This window comes from Heptranchias perlo, unplaced genomic scaffold (assembly GCF_035084215.1).
Source record: "Heptranchias perlo isolate sHepPer1 unplaced genomic scaffold, sHepPer1.hap1 HAP1_SCAFFOLD_466, whole genome shotgun sequence".
NCBI lineage: Eukaryota > Metazoa > Chordata > Chondrichthyes > Hexanchiformes > Hexanchidae > Heptranchias > Heptranchias perlo.
This window is the reverse complement of record NW_027139480.1, coordinates 16,873-38,836: the sequence shown is the minus strand read 5'-3', so window position 1 is coordinate 38,836 and position 21,964 is coordinate 16,873. Positions and strand designations below refer to the sequence as shown.

Below are 21,964 nucleotides of genomic sequence, written 5' to 3'. Positions count from 1 at the left end.
ATGTCAATGCAGCCTAATACTCCCACTGGAAAATTCGCGCCTCTATTAATGAGGGTTTCTCTGAATATATCAACTTACAGGGTCAGTTGTAGCTCGGTGTTCCGCACCCAGAGTCACCATCAATTCTCAGACACAAATAAAGTTTAATTGATTGTATATCCGTTCGCCGTGTTCCTGTTCTCCAGGTGGTGTTTGATGTTTGATTCAGAACAATTACTTACTTTATGAATCAGGGTTTAAATAAATCAATGTTCTTGTTATGTGTCCGATAAGTTGTTGTTTATTCTGAAGCATTTGTGTTACTGTTTCTCTCTCAATGTCAAAATTTCATTGAATATTAAATCTGCGTTTCCCCCCACCTTCCTTTTGTGATATTTTCATTGGGATCATAATGTACTTGTAATGTCCAGCAAAAGCTCCAATCTGTTACAATCATTGAACGTGCTGTCAGCTAGTGTAATTTTATCTGAGAATATCTTCAGTACTGTGTGAAATGTTATATACCCCTAACTCCACATTCTCAAGTTATGCTACAATGTCAATTATTTCCGTGCTTTTGATAGTTTTCGCTCAAGAGAACATTAGCAAAATTGCGAACGTCTAGAATTGGAGTTAAATTGTGACATGAGTCGGTCATTGGTTGTGAGATAGGAGACAGAAAGTAGGGGTCGATGTTAATGGAATGTTGTCTTTTATCGCCAGGGGGTTTAATTGAAAAGTGTGGAAGTGCTACTTCAGTTGTGCAGAGCTTTGGTCAGACCCCATCTGGAGCACTCTTTTTAGATTTGGGCACAGAATCTCAGGAAGGATATATTGGCCTTGGAGGGGATGCAGCACAGATTCATCAAAATGATACCGGGGCTGACAGGGTTCAATTATGAAGCCGGGTTGCATGAGCGTGGTTGTATTTCCGTGAGTTTAGATGGTTGAAGGATGATCTGATCTCGCTATTTAAAATGGTAAAGGGATTCGATGAGGTCGATGCAGAGAAACAATTTACAATGGTGGGGTCCTGAAGAAGAGGTTAAATTTAACATTAGAGCTCGGCCATTTTTGAGTGAAATAAGGTAACATTTTTTTCACAGTAAGCATTCTGGAAATCTAGAAATGAGCACTGAGATCGATAGATCATTGTTGGGTCAGAATATCAGTGGATATGGAGCAAAGGTGGGTAAATGGAGTTCGGTTACAAATCTGCCATGATCTAATTCAATGGAGGTACAGGCTCGTAGGGCTGAATGATCTCCTCCTGTTCCTATGTCCTTATATCGCGTATCTAGGACCATGAGCCATAATTTCTGAAATGAGAGTTGCATTCATCGTATGTCCATTTCCAGAGTAACTGAAACCTTTGGAGGTGCAAATTAATTCCTGTGTTAATCTTGGAACCCTTCGAGTTCCCGGTAAATCATAGAAACCGGTTCCTGTTCGTATAAATCCGGGTCTCACAGTGTCACTGCTGCTCTTGCGGGTCTGGTCATTTGCTGTATTTGTCCTGAAGTGATTCTTTTGCTGATTTCGGGTGAGTGTCAGAAATTCAGAGAATATCACGACCTCCCTTTCCTCCATCTTTCTTGTGTGATATGTTAATTGATGTTATAATGTGTTTTTATTCTCCAACGAAATACATTGAATGTTTTAAGTTGATGCGGCTGTAAGTGAGAATGTGAGCAATATTCAGCCAGTGGGCTGTTGTCAGGTTATGAACACTGTATTTCTGTTAAGTGAATGGAAAAGCAGCATGTGGGAGTTTGTGGAGATCAGAGAGATCCCAGGCAACCACATATGTGGTAAGTGTCCACAGTTCAAGGCGATTCAGCTCAAAGTTGTTAAGCTGAAGTCCGAGGTGCAGACACTGCAATGCATCCGGAAAGGGTAGAGTTAACTGGACACTTTCATCCAGGAGACATTCACACCCCTTAGATTAGGTTGTAGTTTAGATTCGTTCAGTGGTCAAAAACAGGAGGGTGTGATTGCGAGTCAGGCTGTTATGGGGACCCTGGATGTAATGTTGGAGGAGCCACAGCATTTGACCTTGTCCTACAGGTACAAGGCACTTGCTACCTTTAAGGTTGAAAGCAAAGATTGCAGGTAGGATGAGCAAAGATACCACGGCACTGTGGCACAGGAGGCCATTCAAGTCGGGGGAGTAAATGAATGTTGTAGTGGTCGGGGATATTATATTCAGGGGGATAGACAAAGTTCTCTGCAGCCGCGACCGAGATTCCCGTGGGATGCGTTGCCAACCGTTTGCCAAGGTTATGGATATCTCCTCGCGGCTGGAGAATAACTTAGGGCATGAGGGGGAGGATTCATTTGCCGTGGTCCATGTAGGAGCCAACGACACAGGTAGAAAGAAGAATGAGGTTCTGCTGAGGCAATTTGAGGAGTTAGGGTTTGAGTTAACAAACAGAATCTCAAAGGTGATAATCTCTGTAATACTACCTGAGCCACGTGCAGATTGGAATAGGGACAAACAGGTCAAAGAGTTAAATGCGTGGCTCAAAGAGTGATGTGGGAGACAAGGGTTTCAATTCATTGAACATTGGCAACTGTACGATCGAAAGAGGGAGCTGTTCCATTAACGCATCAAAAAATAAGTTCAAAGTTTAGGAAATGATAAAAAGTTAAAATTAAAGGCTCTTTATCTGAATGCACGGAGCTTCTTAATAAGAGAGACGAATTAGTTGCAAAAATAGAGATAAAATGGTTTGACCTAATCGCCATTGGAGAAACATGATTCAAGGTGACCAAGGTTCGGAATGAAATATTCCATGGAACTTGACGTTCCGAAAGCAGAGTAGCAAATGAAGGGGTGTCGATCTGATAATAAAGGATGACATGAGGACAGTGGAGAGAATGGATCTTGGTTCAGAAGAACAGGAAGTAGAATCAGTTTGGGTGGAAGAAAGATTTAACAAGGAGTAGAAAACACTGGTGGGAGGAGGAGGATTCGAGTCCAGGAGCAGGGATGTCTTACTGCTGTTATACAGGGAGTTGGTGAGACCACATCTGGAGTATTGTGTGCAGTTTTGGTCTCCTTATCTGAGGACGGATGTCCTTGCCATGGAGGGAGTGCAACGAAGGTTTACCAGACTGATTGCTGGGATGGCAGGACTGACGTATGAGGAGAGATTGGGTCGACTCGGCCTATATTCACTAGAGTTTAGATTAATGAGAGGTGATATCATCGAAACAAATGAAATTCTAACAGAACTAGACAGACTAGATGTAGGGAGGATGTTCCCGATGGCTGGGGAGTCCAGAACCAGGGGTCACAGTCTCAGTATACGGGGTATGCCACTTAGAACCGGGATGACGTGAAATTGCTTCACTCAGAGTGTGGTGAACCTGTGGAATTCTCTACCACAGAAGGCAGTGGAGACTAAGTTATTAGATGTATTCAAGAAGGAGATCGGTATATTTCTTCATGCTGAAGGGATCACGGGATATGGGGAAAATGCGGGAGCAGGGTACTGAGTTAGACGATCAGCCATGATCATTTTGAATGGCGGAGCAGGCCCGAAGGGCCGAAAGGCCTACTCTTGCTCCTATTTTCTATGTTTCTATGTTTGTGTTTCGATGGATAGAGGATTGCTTAACGGACAGAAAACAGAGTGCAGAGATGAACGGGACATTTACAGGTTGGCAGGCTGTAACTAGTGGGGTGTCGAAAGGTCGGTGTTTGGGCCTCAGCTATTTACAATCTCTATTAATGACTTAGATGAAGGGGCCGAGTGTAATGTATCCAAGTCTGCTGATGATGCAAAGCTAGTTGGGAATGTAAGCTGTGAGGAGAATACAAAAAGTCTGCAAAGGGATATACACCGGTTAAGTGAGTGGGAAAGAAGGTGTTAGAAGGAGTACAATGGAGGGAAATGTGAGGTTACTCACTTTGGTAGGAAGAATAGAAAAACAGATTATTTTTTAAATGATGAGAATTTATTGGATGTTGGTGTTCACAGAGATTTGGATGTCCTCGTACAAGGAACTCGAAAATAAACATGTTGGTCCAGCAAACAATAAGCATGTTGGCCTTTATTGCAAGGGGGTTGGATTACAAGAGTAAGGAAATCTTACTGAAGTTGTGCAGGGCTTTAGTGAGTCTTCACCTGGAGCAATGTGTACAGTTTTGGTCTCCATAGCTGAGGAAGGATAATCTTGGAGGCGGTGCCAGAATTTTCACTTCATTGATTCCTGCGATGAGAGATGTTCCGCTGAGGAGAGATTGAGTTGAATGGGGCTGTACTCTCTGTAGATTAGAAGCATGAGAGGTGATCTCATTGAAACACATAATATTCTGAGGGCGCTTGACAGGGTAGATGCTGAGAAGTTGATTCTCCTGGCTAGACAGCCTAGAACTAGGGGGCATACTTACAGAATAAGCGGACGGCCATTTATGACTGAAATGAGGAGGAATTTCTTCATTCAGAGGGCAGTGGATCTTTGGAATTCTCTCCCCGAGTAAATCAATAAAAACTGCTCAAGTTGATAAGTGGATAGGACTGAACTGAATCTTTCATCTACATCTTTGCATCTCAGGCAATTCAGGCGGCCATGTGTGTACACATTGATTGGTATGGGGTGCTCGCACTGAGACCGAGGACAATCCATTCCATTGAATATGCCACCGAACTTTCTGACCATCCATTACGACCGCCTCATATTTATCAATATTCTTACCAGTTTCAATATAAATACACGACGTTTCACTGAGAGGTAAGCAGCTGAAAGTTCGACAAATACAGCTCCGTAATTGAGCAAGTTTTAAAGTCATCTTGGCTGGCCTGAGTTCGGGTTTCACCTTGTCCACGGCACGGACATTCTGCGATTCAACTGGCTTGGTGATCAGTTAGATACCTTCCCACCGGGTGGCGCTATTCCACCGGCGCTCCGCTCACAGAACTTGTCGGTTGAGCAGAGAAGGATATTAGGCGGGAAACGCGCTGCAAAATTATGGCAGGTGGAGATTAATGTGGGCAAGTGTGAGGTCATCCATGTTGGAACTAAGAAAGATAAATCGGGGGATATTCTAAATGGTGAGCAACTCGGAAAAGTAGAGGAGCACTTTCCTTTTATATATCCTCTCTGACTTGTGCCTCAATACTGGAGTTTACATATGCTGCAACACCATCGCCCTCTCTCTTGACACGGTCTACTCTAAACAATTTACACCCTACCAGATAGGTATACCATTGATTGGAATCATTCCACCATGTCTCTGTAATGAAACTAATGTCCAATCTATGAACCGCTGCAATACCTTCCAGATCACCCATCTTAGTTATCAGACTTCTTCTATTAATGCAAGCGCAGCTTTTTTAGCTTTCTGATTTTTGTCTTTCCCATTTACTTTATCAATAATTTTAGTTTGTTGACCTCCCACTATTGGAATTAGACTCATTAAGCTTTGATTTGTGTTTTCACTGGTACACATAAAAGTTGCTCCAATTTAACTGGTGTTCTCTTACACTGACCGCAAACACCCCCGCATCCAGGTTAAACCCTCCCCCATCATTCCAGCTATCTTGCCTGCCAACACCTCTCACCCCAACCACCTCCCACCACAGTTGTACAGGTAGAGGCCATCCGGTTTGTAAAGGCTCCCCCTATTGCAAAAGACCACAAGACCATAAGACCATAAGAGATAGGATCAGGAGTAGGCCATTCGTCCCCTCGACCATGCTCCGCCATTCTATCAGATCATGGCTGATCTGATTTTTACCTCAACTCCACTTTCCTGCCTATTGTCCATATCCTTTGAATCCCTTGCTGATCAAAAATTTGTCTCACTCAGCCTTGAATAGGTTCAATGACTCGGCCTTCACAGCTTTTTGGGGTAAAAAATTCCAAAGATTCACGACCCTCGGGGAGAAGAAATCACTGCTCATTTCCGTCTTAAACGGGCGACCCCTTATTCTGAGTCTATGCCCCCTAGTTTTAGATTCCCCCATGAGGGGTAACATCCTCTCAGCATCTACCCTTTCGAGTCCCCTCAGAAACTTGTAGGTTTCAATAAGATCTCCTCTCATTCTTCTAAACCCTAATGAGTTCACACCCCACCTGTTCAATCTTTCCTCATAGGACAACGCTTCCATATCCCGAATCAACCTAGTGAACCTTCTCTGAACTGCCTCCAATGTAATTATGTCCTTCCTTAAATAAGGGCACCAGAACTGTTCGCACTACTCCAGGTGTTATATCACCAGCACCCTGTACAGTTGTAGCATGATCTCCCTGCTTTTACACTCCATCCCCCTCGAAATAAAGGCCAATATTCCGTTTGCCTTCCGGATTACCTGCTGCACGTGTATGTTGATTTTTTCTGTTTCATGGACGAGGACACACAGAACCCTCTGTAGCGCAGCATTTTGTAGGATTTCTCCATTCAAATAATATTTTGCTTGTTTACTTTTCCTCCCAAAGTGGATGACTTCACGTTTTCCGACATTATATTCCATCTGCCAATTTTTTGCCCATTCACTTAACCTGTCAATATCCCTTTGCAGACACTTTGTGTTCTCATCGCAACTTGATTTTACAACTATCTTTGTATCATCAGCAAATTTCCCTACAAGACACTCTGTTCCTTCATCCAAGTCATTGATATATTTTGCAAATAGTTAAGGCCCCAGCACTGAGCCCTGCGACACCCCAAAAGGTACAGATTGACATTTTCAAAATGACCCTTTTGATCCCGACTCTTTGTTTTCTGTTAGTTAGCCAATCCTCTATCGATGCCAATATATTACCTCCAACACCATGAGCTCTTATCTTGTGCAGCAATCTTTTATATCGCACCTTATCGAATGCCTTTTGGAAATCCAAATACACTGCATCCATTACTTGCACTTTATCCACCCTGCCCGTTACTTCCTCAAGGAACTCTAATAAATTTGTCAGGCACGATTTCCCCTTCATAAAACCATGTTGACTCTTCTTGATTGTATTATGAGTCTCCAAAAGTCCTGCTACTACTTCCTTAATAATGGATTCTAGCATTTTCTCAATTACAGATGTCAGGCTAACTGGTCCTTCGTTACCATTTTCTGTCTCACTCCCTTCCCTTCTTAAATAGGGGTGTTACGTTTGCGGTTTTCCAATCCGCTGGGATCTTTCCAGAATCTCCTGAATTCTGGAAGATTACAACCAATGCATCCACTATCTCTGTAGCCACTTCCTTTAATATCATCGGATACAAGCCATCAAGTCTAGCGGAATTGTCAGCCTTTAGACCCATTAGTTTACCTAATACTTTTTCTCCAGTGATAGTGATTGTTTTTAGTTCCTCCCTCTCCTTTGCCCCTTGATTTTCAACTACTATTGTTATAATATCAGTGTCTTCTAATGTGAAAACAGATACAACATTTCTGTTCAATTACTCTGCCATTTGCTTGTTTTCCGTTATTTTTTCGCCAGTCTCATCCTCGAAGGGACCAATGTTTGCTTTAGCTACCCTCTTCCTTTTATTTACTTGTGGAAGCTTTTACTGTCAGTTTTTATGTCTTGATAGTTTACTCTCATAATTTATTTTCTCCCTCTTTATTATTCCTTTTGTCATCCTTTGCTGTTTTTTAAACTTTTCCCAATCTTCTGGCTTACCAGTAATCTTTGCCATGCTGTATGCTTTTTCTTTTAAACTGATACCATCTATAACTTCCTTAGTTAGCCTTGGTTGGTTCACCATTTTTGTGGAGTCTTTCGTCCGAACAGGGATATATTTTTGTTGCGAGTCACAAAGTATATTTTTTAAATGTTTGCCACTGCTTTTCCACCATCATACCATCAAATCTATTTACCCAATCCACTTCAGCCAATTCCGCCCTCATTCCTTTATAATTGCCCTTCTTTAAGTTCAATACAATAGTTTCAGACATAGGAACAAAGGAACATCGGAACACGAGTAGGCCATTCAGCCCCTCGTGCCTGCTCCGCCATTTGATAAGATCATGGCTGATCCGTGATCGAACACCATATACCTGCCTTTGGCCCATATCCCTTAATACATTTGTTTGACAAAAAGCTATCTATATCAGATTTAAATTTAGCAATTGAGATAGTATCAATTGCCGTTTTCGAAAGTGAGTTCCAAACTTCTACAAGACTTTCTGTGCAGAAATGTTTTCTAATCTCGCTCCTGAAAGGTCTGACTCTAATTTATAGACAGTGCCCCCGACTCCTAAAATCCCCAACCAGCGGAAATAGTTTCTCTCTATCCACCCTATCCGTTCCCCTTAATATCTTATAAACTTCGATCAGATCACCCCTTAACCTTCGAAACTCTGGAGAATACAACCCAAATTTGTGTCATCCCTCCTCGTAACTTAACCCTTGAAGTCCGGGTATCATTCTAGTAAACCTACGCTGCACTCCCTCCAAGGCCAATGTGTCCTTCCGAAGGTGCGGTTCCCAGAACTGCTCACAGTAATCCAGATGCGGTCTAACCAGGTTTTTTTTTATAGCTGCAGCATAACTTCTGCCCCCTTGTACTCCAGTCCTTCAGATATAAAGGCCAACATTCCATTTGCCTTCTTGATTATTTTCTGCACCTGTTCATGTCACTTCAATGATCTATGTACCTGAACCCCGAAGTCCCTTTGGACATCCACTGTTTTTTTCACTTTTTACCATTTAGAAAGTACCCTTTTCTATCCTTTTTGGATCCAAAGTGGATGACCTCGCATTTGTCTGCACTGAATTCCATTTGCCACAGTTTTGCCCATTCACCTAATCTATCAATATCACTTTGTAATTTTATGTTTTCATCTACACTGATTACAATGCCACCAATCTTTGTGTCATCGGCAAATTTAGATATGAGACTTTCTATGCCTTCATCTAAGTCGTTAATAAATATTGTGAATAATTAAGGCCACAAGGCAGATGCCTGCGGGGCTCCACTAATGTCACTCTTTAGTGTTTTTATTTTCTTCATTATTGTTGCTTTACTTATGTTAATTTTATCGAGTTCCTGTCCCCGATTCAATATCAGTTTTCTTGGGATTTCCGGCATGCTATCCTCTTTTTCAACTGTGAATATCGACGCAAAGTAATTGTTCAACATGCCCGCCATTTCCCCATTGTCAATGACAATATCCCCACTTTCAGTTTTCAAGGGGCCAACACTGCTCCTGACCACCCTCTTATTCCTAATATAACTATTAACGTTCTTCGTATTGCTTTTGATATGCCTTGCAAGTTTCATGTCATACTTTCTTTTTGCAGCCCTTACTATCTGCTTTGTGACCCTTTGTTGATCTTGGTATCTGTCCCATTCGCCAAGATCTGCACCATTTTATGTCTTTTTGTATGCACTTTCCTTATGCCTTATACTCTCGCTTACCTCTTTTGTTGTCCATGGCGGTTTTTTTTGGCAAGTAGAGTTCTTTCACCTCAGGGGTATAAACCAATTATGTATCACGTCAAATGTTTCTTTAAACATTTCCCACTGATCATCAGACGTTTTACCCATGAACAGATTTGCCCAGTTTACTGTGGACAGTCTCTGTCTCATCCCATTGATGTCGGCCTTGCCCAAGTCTAGAATCTTAGCAGCTGACTCACTTTTTCCCTTTCAAACACTACATTGAACTCGATCATGTCATGATCACTATTGGATAGATGTTCACGCACAGTTAAGCCGTTAAATAAATCTGGTTCATTACTCATTACTAAATCGAATATGGCTTGCCCCCTTGTTGCCTTCAGGGCATACTGCTGTTGAAAACTATCCCGGACACTCTCAAGAAATTCACTACCTTTCTGACAGTTGCTAGTCTGCTTTTCCCAATCTATGTGAAGGTTGAAGTCCCCCATTAAGACCACTATGCCTTTCTTACACGCTTGTCGAATCTCTGCATTTATACAATCTAGCACTTCAGAGCTGCTGCCAGAGCTCCTGTATACAACTGCAACTATATTCTTAGATCCTATCCTATTTCTCCATTCAACCCATAAGGTCTCTGTTGGCTGCTTACCTCTCGTTATATCCCCCTTTATCATTGAAGTGATTTCATCTCTAATCATTAAGGCTACTCCTCCCCATCATCCATTTACCCTATCTCTCATGTAGACCTTATAACCTGGTATAATTAGTTCCCAATCCTGACCATCCTGCAGCCAAGTCTCAGTAATATCTATCATGTCATACCCTCCAATTTGAATTTGAACCTGTAGTTCATTTAATTTATTCCTTATACTCCGTGCATTTGTAAATAGAACTCTTAGTTGGGCCACACACCCGAGCCTGACCTTCAGCTTTGCTGCCTTACGCCTTCTCGTTCTTATTTTATCTCTCGTGCTTCAAGTGCACTTTCTTTCTGCTGCTCTACGGCTTTTCCCTTTCACTTGTTCTTGAACAACTGTTTGTACTATTTGTATTGTAAATTTCCCCTGGATCTTCCCCTCTCTTGCTGCTCTCAACTTTATTCCCTTCTGACTCCCCGCTCAGGTTACCATCCCCCTGCCACTCGAGTTTAAACCTTCCCCAACAGCACCAGCAAACACCCCCGCGAGGATATTGGTCCCGTTCCTGCTCGGGTTTATCCGTCCCGTTTGTGCAGGTCCCAACTTCGCCAGAACCGGACCAAATGTCCCATGAATCTAAATCCCTCCTTCCTACACCGTCCCTGCAGCCACGCATTCATCCTGTCTATTCTCCTGTTCCTATACTCACGAGCACGTGGCACTGGTAGTAATCCTGAGATCGTTACCTTTGAAGTCCTGCTTTTTAATTTATCTCCTAACTCATTAAATTCACCTTGCAGAACCTCATCCCTTTTTTACCTATGTCGTTCGTACCAATATGGACCACGACTACTGGCTGTTCACCCTCCCCCTCCAGAATGCCCTGCAGCCGCTCCGTGACATCTTTGACCCTAGACCCAGGGAGGCAACATACCTTCCTGGAATCACGTTTGCGGCCGCAGAAACGCCTCTCTGTTGCCCTTACAATTGAATCCCCTATCACTATTGCCCTGCCACACTTCTTCCTCCCCTCCTGTGCAGCAGAGCCACCCGTGGTGCCCAGAACTTGGCTCATGCTGCTTTCCCCTGATAAGCCATCTCCCCCAACATTATCGAAAGCAGAATATCTATTTGAGAGGGAGATGGCCCCAGAGGACTCCTGCTCTACCTGCCTAGTCCTTTTACTCTGCCTGGTGGTCACCCATTTCCTTTCTGCCTGTGATATCTTTACCTGCGGTGTGACCACCTCACTGAACGTGCTATCCACGATAGTTTAAGCATCGCGGATGCTCTACAGTGAATCCACCCGCAGCTCCAGCTCCGAAATACGATTAGCCAGTAGCTGCAGCTGGACACACTTCCTGCACACATGGTCGCCAGGGACACTGGTAGTGTCCATGACTTCCCACATAGTGCAGGTGGAGCATATCACGAGTGCGAGCTGTGCTGCCATGACTTGCCTTAAACTCTCAGACTCTCCTCCCGCTTTCGGTCTCTCCTTTTATACTGTCCTCACCTCTCGGACTCTCCTGTCTCACCTGTGACGTTGCACAGTTCTTTTCTCTTGTTGCAGGTCTGCTGCTGCTTTTATTCCCCAATCTCAGTCTTCAACGCTCAGGTCCACTGCCGCTCTGTGGAAAAAGTTAGGAAAAGCAAGGCAAAGCAGCACCTCCTTCCCCCACTTCACCGAACTCCCACACTTACCAAACGCTCAGCAAGCCACTCTGTCCTGCCGCACTCCGTGCTGTCGCACTGACATGCCCCTGTATTTCTACAGTTTGTGACTCAGATGAGTCAGCCCTGCCCCACCTTCAGGTACCAGTTTAATCTAGCTAACCAATTTACTTACTACAGCAGCTCTCTCTGCTGAAGCCTGACAGAAACTTAAAAATGTACACTTTAAAATTGAACTTAACCAGTTGAAAGCAAGACCCAAGATCCTCGCTCTCAAACTGGATGTGAAATTCTATCATGCTGTGATCACTGCTTCCCAAGGGATCTTTCACTTTGAGATCGTTAATTAATCCTGTTTCGTTAGCCATTGCCAGATCCAAAATGGTCTGCTCCCTGATTGGTACCCCGACGTATTGGTCTAAGAACCAGTCGCGAATACACTCTGTCAACTGCTGCTCAGGGCTATTTTGCCAATTTGATTTGTCCAATCTATGTGAATCATGAAATCGCCCATGATTTTTGCATTACATTTTTTTAGAAGCCCCCCTTAGTTCCTGATTAGTATTGTGCCCTGCAGTGTAGCTACTGTTAGCGGGCCTATATACTTCTCACATCAGTGATTTCTTTCCCTTGTAATTTCTTACCTCCACCCAAATTGTTTCGAAACCTTGATCTTCTGAGCGAAGATCATTTCTCAATATTATACCAATTTCATCCTTTATTAACAGAGCCTGCCCACCACCTTTACCTTTTTTCCTATCCTTCCTAAATGTTAAATAACCCTGAATATTTAGGTCCCAACCGAGGTCACCTTGCAACCACGTCGCTATAATGACCACGAGATCATACCCATTTGTTTCTATTTGTGCCGTCAATTCTTCGATCTTATTACGAATGCTGCATGCATTCAGATAAAGAAACTTTAAATTTGTCTTTTTACCATTCTTTCCTACCCAGGCCCCATTTGCTAGTGCACTCTTATGTTTGTATGCTCTGTCCCTTCCTGACACACTCTGTTTATCTTTACCCACATCGCTTTCCTGTACTGCTTCCTTTTCTTTTCTTTTTATTAATCTAAACTTCATCCCACCTGAGCCCTCCCCCACTCTATTTAGTTTAAAACCTTCTCTACCGCCCTAGTTATTCAGTTTGCCAGAACATTTGTCCCAGCTTGGTTCAGGTGAAGCCCGTCCTAACGGAACAGCTCCCTCTTTCCCCAGTATTGGTGCCAGTGCTCCAGGAACCTAAACCCACTTCTCCCACACCAATCTTTGAGCCACGCATTCTTCTCTCTGATCTGATTTACTCTGTGCCAATTTGTTCCTGGCTCATGTCATAATCCAGAGATTATCACCTTTGTAGTTCTGCTTTATAATTCAGTCTATAGCAGCTCAAACTCCCTCAGCAGAACCTCTTTCTTAGTCCTACCTATGTCGTTGGAGTGCCACTGTTTGAGGAAACGAAAGCCTGAGTCCCGACCCCAGAGCCTTCGCCACGCGTTGGTGCCGAATTACCCTGTGTTTCTCTTCACTAGCACGTGGCTCAAATTTGTCCAAGTGCTCAGTCACTCTGTCCCTATTAACAGATTCTGGTAATTTTCCCACAACTGACTTTAGAGCGGCAGGTATATCGTTATATAGTTTCTATCTCCCACCCTTCTCAAATATTGGAGAGTCCATTGTAATTTTCCAATCCAACAGCACAATTAATGAATAATGAGATTTTGAAGACTATTTACGAACGCAGCTACAATTTCCTCAATTACTTCATTCCAGACGATGGAGACAAATTCTTCATAACGCTTTTTTGTCGGAGTGATATTACAGATGGATTCAATTCAGAGGTATGAATGTCCCAGACAATCTTTCTGAAGTTGAATCTCGGCAGGTACTTTGTTTCCCTTGGTGGAAATACAGCCTCTATTGTCACTTTCACTGGTCTGTTCTGCGATCCGTGGACCTGGTAGAACGAGAGACTCTATTATCAATTGCACTGGTCTGTACTGTAATCCGGGGACCGGGTTGAACGACAGCCTCTATTGTAACTTGCACTGGTCTATTATTCGATCTCGGGATCGCTGCCATCATTTCCCTTTGAGGTCGGATTGTGTCCCTTGTTGCATCCTGTACTTGGGAGGTACATTTGTTTTTTAGGCATAATAGAACAAGATAAAGTTGTCCGTTGCTGCTCATTACTAACCCTTTGCCCCTTGCGGACATTGTTGGAGTTTCCCCAGATGGTGTTGGACTGTGGAAGTTGTCGATTACAGACATGGGTTTTGCAGCGATGGAAAGTGTTTTGACCATGTGAACGGTTCAGCTGGGGTTTGTGAAACGAAATTGCTGCAACTTGGTCGAGTTCAAACCTGCCAAGTTCCCTTGTATGATGATGTTTGACAGCAGAGTTTTGCTGCAATCTGTTGTCACGACCTCCAGTCTGAGAATAAAATCTGACAACTCCGAACTATTTCCGACCACCACCTGGTCCACTCCCCTCTCCTGCTCACGGGTCCAAACCCAGCCAGTTGAGATCACCCTTCGGGGTCCCCATTTTGCATTGACCGCATTTTGAGCTGGCATAATTTTCACTGCTCCGCACTGATTAATTATCTCCCAATTTATAGTTGACGATTTATTACTTACTTGCAATCTATATTCTTACGTTTTCTTTCCATTATTTCATTTGCCCTTCTGACTTACAACTGATTGTAATTATATATAACATATTATCTCGCTTTGTTTTTGGCAAATGTTCATCAATGGCATTAACAATCCTTGGTGCTGCGCTGGGTTTACACTGCTCCTCTGGCGAACTTACGGCGTCAGAGAGGGTGCAGTTCCGAGCAAATTCACAGAGAATGTCTTTGATTCATTCCTTCCTCTTTACTGGGATTATTTATTTGTACTTATTTACTCACCACTCTAATGTACTCTCATAAGCTGTATGTTTCACACAAGATACTGTGAAGCTGAATTTTTAGCTGTAACCTGAAGCGTGATTCCCTGTTTCTGTTTGTTTCCTTTTTACAGCTCACGTGATGACAATTGTAATCCTGTCCCGAGGAAAGTGCGGTCTCTCTAAATGTGTAACCCGCTACCTGGTGGCCATGGCAGTGGCGGATCTATTGGTCATTATCAATGACGTGGTACTGTTTCGGATTAAGGAGTATTATTTCCCGAATAACTTCCTGTTCCTCACCCCTGTGTGCTCTTTCCAAACTGCCCTTAACCATGCTCTCTCAGACATTTCTGTCTGGTTAACAGTCGCTTTCACTTTTGATCGTTTTATAACCATTTGTTACCAGAAGCTGAGGACTAAATATTGCACAGAGAAAACTGCAGCCGTGATTATAGGAACTTTGTGCCCGCTGTTCTGTTTGAAAAATATCCCCTGGTACTTTGCATTTGAACCTTACTTTATATTGGACAACGTACACTGGATCTGTCGTGTAAAACCAGATTGTTATACTTCAGCTGCATGGGTAGCATTTGCATGGATTCACCGCTGTTTGACTCCACTGCTCCCAGTATTCCTGATATTGCTGCTCAATTCTGTGACTGTCGGAAACATTCTGGCTGCCAGTAGAGTCCGCAGGAGGCTTAGGGGCAGCAAATGTGATGCGAATCACAATGATCCGGAGATGGAGAACCGAAGAAAATCCATCATCTTACTGTTTGCGATATCCGCCAATTTCATACTGCTATGGATGACGTATGTTTTATTTTCCCTATCAATGCAAATTACAAACCGTTATTATTCCACAGGTTTCAATGACCCGATGTTTATCGCAGATCAAACCAGCTACATGCTCCTGCTTTTGAGCTGCTGCACAAACACGTTTATTTATGCAGTGACCCAGACTAAATTCAGAGAGGAGCTGAAGAATGGAGTGAAATATCCTCTCAAATTAATATTTAAATTAGTTAAACGAGGACAATAGCGGCAGAATTCCCAGCATTAGAACTGTATTCCGTCTCATATCCCATCCTGTGCTCCTCGATTGGTTTAGCGGGTCCCAGCAGGCGGGCTCTGCTTCCCGACGTTTCACAAACACAACGCTTGGAAATATGTGACAAAGACCGCATGTTCTATACATAGGAACATAGGAACAGGAACAGGTCATTCAGTCTCTCGAGCCTGTTCCGCCATTCAATGAGATCAGGGCTGATCTATCCCCTAACTCCATTTACCCGCCTTGGCTCCATATCCCTTAATACCCATTGCTGCCAAAATCTATCGATCTCAGGTTTAAAGTTATTGATTAAGCGAGTAACTATTGCTTTTAGTGTGAGATAGTTCCACACTTCGACCACCCCTTTCCAAACTTCTCTACTGAATGACCTGACTCTGATTCTAAGGTTATGCCCCCTGGTCATAGACCCTTCACAAGCGAAAAATGTTTCTCTCGATCTACTGCATCAATTCCTTTCAAAATCCGAAGAAACCTCAATCAAATCACCAGTTAACCTTCTGCGTCTGTGTGAGAGCTCAAGGAGGATCTGCCAACATCTGCCAACAGCGCGCCTGTGCTAGAGTCCCAGTTCCCCCTCACGTTATAAACGCTCTGATGTTGCTTTACACTCTAAACACGCCCTCTCTTAGATTCATTATCGTTTTATTTCTTAAATGCCCCTAATAACGCTTGCTGCGTTCCATTAAGTTGATCACTTCTCTTTTTGTCTCCAAACAAATACTTTGAATGCTGTTCTTTTCATAACTCGCATTTTGTTCCATATTGTCACCCAGTATCATTGATCACGTGTCCCTTTTTAACATGCTATGAGCTCAGTTCTCTTAGTTCATTCACGGATCTCTTGGTTTGCAATACCCAGTTGCCTCCTACTGGGAGAATGTTTAAGTTGTACCTCACTCATATCTTACTGAAACTTTATCAATCTGTGTGCACATTTCGCTCCTGAAAATGCCACCCCAAGTGTTTATATCTTTTTATTTAATCTTATTTTGTTACAACCTCCCTGTTTATCCCTGGAACCTCTGTCAGTGATGTGACCCATTCAGCCTTTAACCTGTTCTTTATCCATCTGTTATTTCGCCGGCCCCACAGCTGGTCCCGTTGAATTTACCTTCAATCCACCCGATTAAATTGGGCCAGTTCCACTTTCAGGCTGGTCATGTCCTGTTCAGTATTATGATCTTCAAAGCCCCCTTTCTTTATAAAGACAGGTGGGATCATTGGGTATTACAGGTCACTTTGGTCAACAAATCTCCGCCGGTGTGTTTCTCCCAATCCGCTATCTATTTTAGTCCTGTTCTCCCGTTCGCTCCTTTTAACATTTATACCTTTAAACTGTCAGCCTTGGCTCAGCGGTTGAATTCTCGATTCTGAGCCAGACGGTTATTTTGTCCAACCGCAATCCAGAGATTCCAGCAGATAATCTAAGCTGACACTTCAGTGCAGCCCTGCGGGTGTGCTGCATTGTCGGAAGTGTCACACTCCAAAGACAAATGGAGGAGGAGGATTGTGTCCAACAGAAGTGATGTTGTTGAATGGAGCAGCGAGAAAATCTCAATCACCACTTAACGGCCCAGCTCTAATTTTCGGTTGTTCCATCTTGTTCTAGACTTCCCCACCAGAGGAAATAGTTTCTCTCTATCAACGTATCAACTCCTTCAATCATCAAAAACACCTCAATTAGATCATCCCTTAATTTTCTATACTCATGGGCATACACGCAGAAGCAATCTGCACGGAAACCACTTTTGCAGTTTTCCTGCCCGTGCACCCAGATACTCAATGATGGAAATGTACAGTCAGCTGATGTGAACAAAAGGAATTTGAGCATTTCCGGTACATCAGGTCAGGAACTGTTCCAAACGATCAGCTGTCAAACTGTCCTGGACCATGTAACTACCCGTTCTCACCCACTGTGTGAAACAACCATACCTGGCTCGAACGTGCAATACATCAAGGTTAATATCGAAATCAGATGTTTTATGCGTTAGGCCACACATGGCTTTATCCTTTTTCGTGTCTATATTTTTATTGTATGTTTTCTTGTTTCATTGAAAAAGTGCCGTGCCAGCGAAGCCACATCCCAAGAATGAATAACAAAATGCCACTGATCCACTGTTCCTTTTAACACAGTAGAGTCAGAGTGCGCTCTCCTGATCATCAGCGGCTCCACTGTCCCATTGAATACAGACTGAAAACCTAAACCCCGGCATTGACAACCGCATTATGCCATCAGTCTGTAAAATCCAAGTGCTGTTGTTCCAATGACGAAATAATTCTCAATGATCTTTCCCACACACAAGTGATTAAACCAGATGCGCTTTGTTAAATATCCGCAGTGACCTTTAACAAGCTCTTGGGTGCGAAGCTTATACCCCACCGTATTGTGAAAATGTAGGAGAGGGCGAGAGGGAACTTGCATCCCGATGCGAGCTTTGCTGGCGGTTGTTACATTACGGGCTGCCTCCATGTCTTCTCGCTGACTTTGCTGAACCATTGACCAAATCTCGGGCCACACGCAGAACTAATGCAGAAACTCTTCTGCTGCCTGTTGCCCTGATAGATTACCGTACTAACAGCTCATTAACTGCTTTAGAAGACGGGTAGAGAAGAGAAAGTCACAGCTGTCTCGATCCCTGCTGATGCAGAATTGATAAAGTATAGTTTGATTATGGCTACCTCTTGAGTGTGCTTGATTCCACCAGCGGGCTTCTGAATCAGAGACGGGAGTTCTAACACTGAACCACAGCTAGTCTGATCCCAACTCTGTTCCTGTGTTGTTGCTTTTTAAAATTATTCTATTTACTTCTATTCCAACGTCTGCTTGAGGAAATTCTGACCTTTAAATAAAATGATAACAAATCTTGAACCTCCGAAAGCCTAGAGTTTCTCAATTTCGACACACTTGCAGTCTGACTCATGTGCAGCATATCAACGGCATGGACAAGTTTGGCCGGATGACCTGTTTCTGTGCTGTAAATTATATGTAATACACCCACTTAACCAAAATAGTGATCTAAATCCCATAAAAATACAATCTGGTCGCTGGTCGCTGTGATTTCGTGAATTGAACATTATATTGTGGCGCGTTCGGTTATGAACCGAAACGGTTGATGATTTCAAGCCCATTCAAGTGCGGGAGCTTTGAGTTCATTTATTTATCAGTGAGATTCTCAGTCTGACACTTCCAATTTACAACATTTTTCAGAGCGCATTTGAAGTTCCTCTGAATTTTCTCTCGCGGACTCCGAACACGTGTGAGAGCCCCTGTTTCAAAATTCTCAGCAAGATATCGAGGAGAATCCGTGTTTGTGTCGAACATGATGTAGAAACACCGACAAGTAACCCATGAGTTTACAAATAATCTCGTTTGCCCCAAATGCATTGTCAACGAGTCTTACTCCTACAAGCAAGTAATTCTAAACTTGTATTTAAAACTCTCATCGACTGTCGTAACACGGTAGGTCAGACGAATCTAAATGGCCACCGGGCAATGCTAATAATAGATGGATTTGTGAACAATAAAGATATAGCTTTAACTTCGTTCGAAATGTTCACAAACAGAAGCAGTATGTATGCTAGCAGAGACTCGAATTCACAACCTTGTTAAAATTCCAGCACTCGACTGTCATGTATTGGTTGCAGATTGACCTATTGCGCCATGAGGAAACATGTACAGTCGAGTCACTGTGATCAACTATCTCACTCTGCTGGAAAGAATCTTAAGGTGCCAGGCCCTTAACTGGGAAAACCTCTCTGGTCCCCCTGATGAAACTAATATCGACACTTTTAATTTCAACAAATTTCATCTCCTCTGCTTCATCTCACCGCACTCGGGTTTTACTAAAATATTTGAAACGTGGTGCTGTTCTGGACCCAGAGTCTGAATAACAAACTCTGTCCACAATATAATGGGAAGAGCGGACGTCAAATATCACCCTCTGAGTCTGAATAACAAACTCTGTCCACAATACAATGGGAAGAGCGGACTTCAAATATCACCCTCTGCACAAACACAAGATTGCAGTGTGTGAGAAAGACAAATCAACGGGCTTGTGATCGCTCGCTAAAGTACACATTTATCTGGGAAAGGACAGAAATACATCTGATTTCATAGCATTATAGTTAACATTATAGTTGCGGCTTTAATTTTGAAAACCGTCCTCCGCTCAACTGTGAGTGCGACAGCCAAATCCGTCGGTCAAGTAAACGAACAGTAAACACAGTTGGTGTCGAGAACACATGAAAAAAGAAGCAAAATAGAATCATAGAAATGATTGAGATTTACGACACAGAAGGAGCCCATTCGGCCCATCGTGTCTGTGCCGGCCTAAAAAGCGCTATCCAGCCACATCGCGCTTTCCAGCATTTGGTTCTTCGCCTTATAAGTTAAGGCACTACAAGTGTATATCCACGTAATTTTTAAAAGCGATGAGGGTTACTGTCTCTACCAACCTTCCAGGCAGTGATTCCACATCCCCACCACCCACTGAAACACATTCTCCTCATCTCCCTTATAATCCTTCTACCAAGTCATTCTTCAAAATCGTCTACCTTCTTCAAAATCATGACGCATCCAGACAGAGTAGATTGAGAGAAGCTGTTCCCATTGGTGGAAGGGTCAAGGGCCAGAGGACATAGAGGTGATTGGCAAAAGAACCAAAGGCGCCATGAGAAAAAAAAAATTCTGACACAGCGAGTGGTTAGGATGTGGAAGGCACTGCTCGCCGGAGTGGTGGAGACAGATTTAATCATGGCCTTCAAAAGGGAAATGGACAAGTAGTTGAAGGGAAAGAATTTACAGGGTGACGGGGATAGGGCGGGGGAGTGGGACTGGCTTGATTGCTCTTGAATAGAACTGGCGCAGACCTCGATGAACCGAATGGCCTCCTTCCGTGCTGTTACCTATCTGGGATTCTATGATTCTAAGCGGATGGAGCTTGCACGACTGATACTGTGCTGTGTTATCTCTGAACATCAAACTCATCGTGTTCCTAAACTGCTGTATGTTGGAGAGCTCAGACTCCCAAAGTAGACAGCATTGTTTTTTTTTTCCAACTGTTATTCACATCTTCTCTTTCAGTAACTTTCCCGGTAGCTGAGAATGAGATGAGCTGAAATGAGCAGGTCCAACGAGCTGGTTTGGAGCACAGGCCAGTGACTGAGTGCAGCTTGTTACTCAGTCAGTCGGCTCCGTTACAGCCGCTCCTGTCAGTAACAAACAAAGAGAAACTCTAAATCTGAAACTAAAAGAGATAATTTATAACATTTGATATCATCCCAAGTTTTTCTGTTCCACAGTTTGTCAAACCCAAAACAGCCTCTGACTGAGAATTTGAATGGTTATCGGGAACGTCACTCAGTATCTAAACCCGCTGAGTTTTCGAAGCTGATACTGGTTTACTTCTATCAGTGAGGAACCCATTTTACACAAGGTGAAGGTCCAATTCACAGGTCAGCGTCTAAGACAATCTGCGATGTCCCGTCTCCGTTTTGGGAAATTATAAACCCCTCTGGTCCGGTCATTTCTGGGTAATGAGTCCGAAGGAGTCGGGTCACTCGGTCTTAATATCTGTATTCTCACTGCTGACGGATAATATTGCGGGTTTCCTTAACAATAATTGCAAATTATTTTACAGTCTGCTGATGAACCAATGGAATTGAGCCCCTGATATTCAGTCTGTGCATCTCCTCATAAATGTTGGAGTTTATCCACAATTAATAAAAGCAGCCGTCTGGTGAAGTAACTCATCGCACAAATATTCTCCGCAAATAATACATCTCCTGTTTAACATAGGGCGAGTGTAGCTTGTATATTATTTTCGCGATGATAATTATTTGCCGAATTTGTATCCACATTGCGCTCCATTTTTAAGCATGATTTGTGTGTGATATTTAAAAAATGTGCATTTCCTGCTCAGTGGTGATTTCGAAAATGATTTACTGCCAGAAAAAGTTGATTTGTTCTGAAATATTATTCCTGCCCCTAACTACAGCAATAAGCTTGGTGTGAAAATATAAACGAAAGTGTTTAATAAAATGGAGTATAGAGAATTTAGAGATTTACAACCGTTTGCCCATCATCAGATACTCCCCAGATTCACATGAAAAGAGTGAAACAGAAGGGAAAATGCATTTGGCTCAGTGGCGCGACGGCCAGCGCATTGGAAATCTAGTTGAAGGCTAGAAAGGTTCTGGGCTGGAGTTACACCAGAGTTATATTTCAGATCAGGGCTTCATAATAATGTTGCTGCGTTCGCCAGAGTTATATTTCAGATCAGGGCTTCATAATAATGTTGCTGCGTTCGCCAGAGTTATATTTCAGATCAGGGCTTCATAATAATGTTGCTG

At 43.1% G+C, this 21,964-nt stretch overlaps 1 protein-coding gene across 1 annotated transcript; it reads left to right on the top strand.

Moving 5' to 3' along the window:
* The first annotated feature begins 2,234 nt into the window (after positions 1-2,234).
* LOC137313313 (probable G-protein coupled receptor 139) lies at positions 2,235-15,580 on the top strand. Its single transcript, XM_067979423.1, has 2 exons — positions 2,235-2,349; positions 14,670-15,580. The coding sequence occupies exons 1-2, from the start codon at positions 2,235-2,237 to the stop codon at positions 15,578-15,580; spliced, it is 1,026 nt and encodes a 341-aa protein (XP_067835524.1).
* The last annotated feature ends 6,384 nt before the right edge of the window (positions 15,581-21,964 follow it).

What these genes read in the sequence shown, in the direction of transcription:
- LOC137313313 (XM_067979423.1), top strand. Translation starts at nt 2,235, where the DNA reads ATGCGTTGCCAACCGTTTGCCAAGGTTATGGATATCTCCTCGCGGCTG. An exon ending in TGTAGGAGCCAACGACACAG is followed by an intron (nt 2,350 to 14,669) that starts GTAGAAAGAAGA and finishes TCCTTTTTACAG; the next exon opens with CTCACGTGATGACAATTGTA.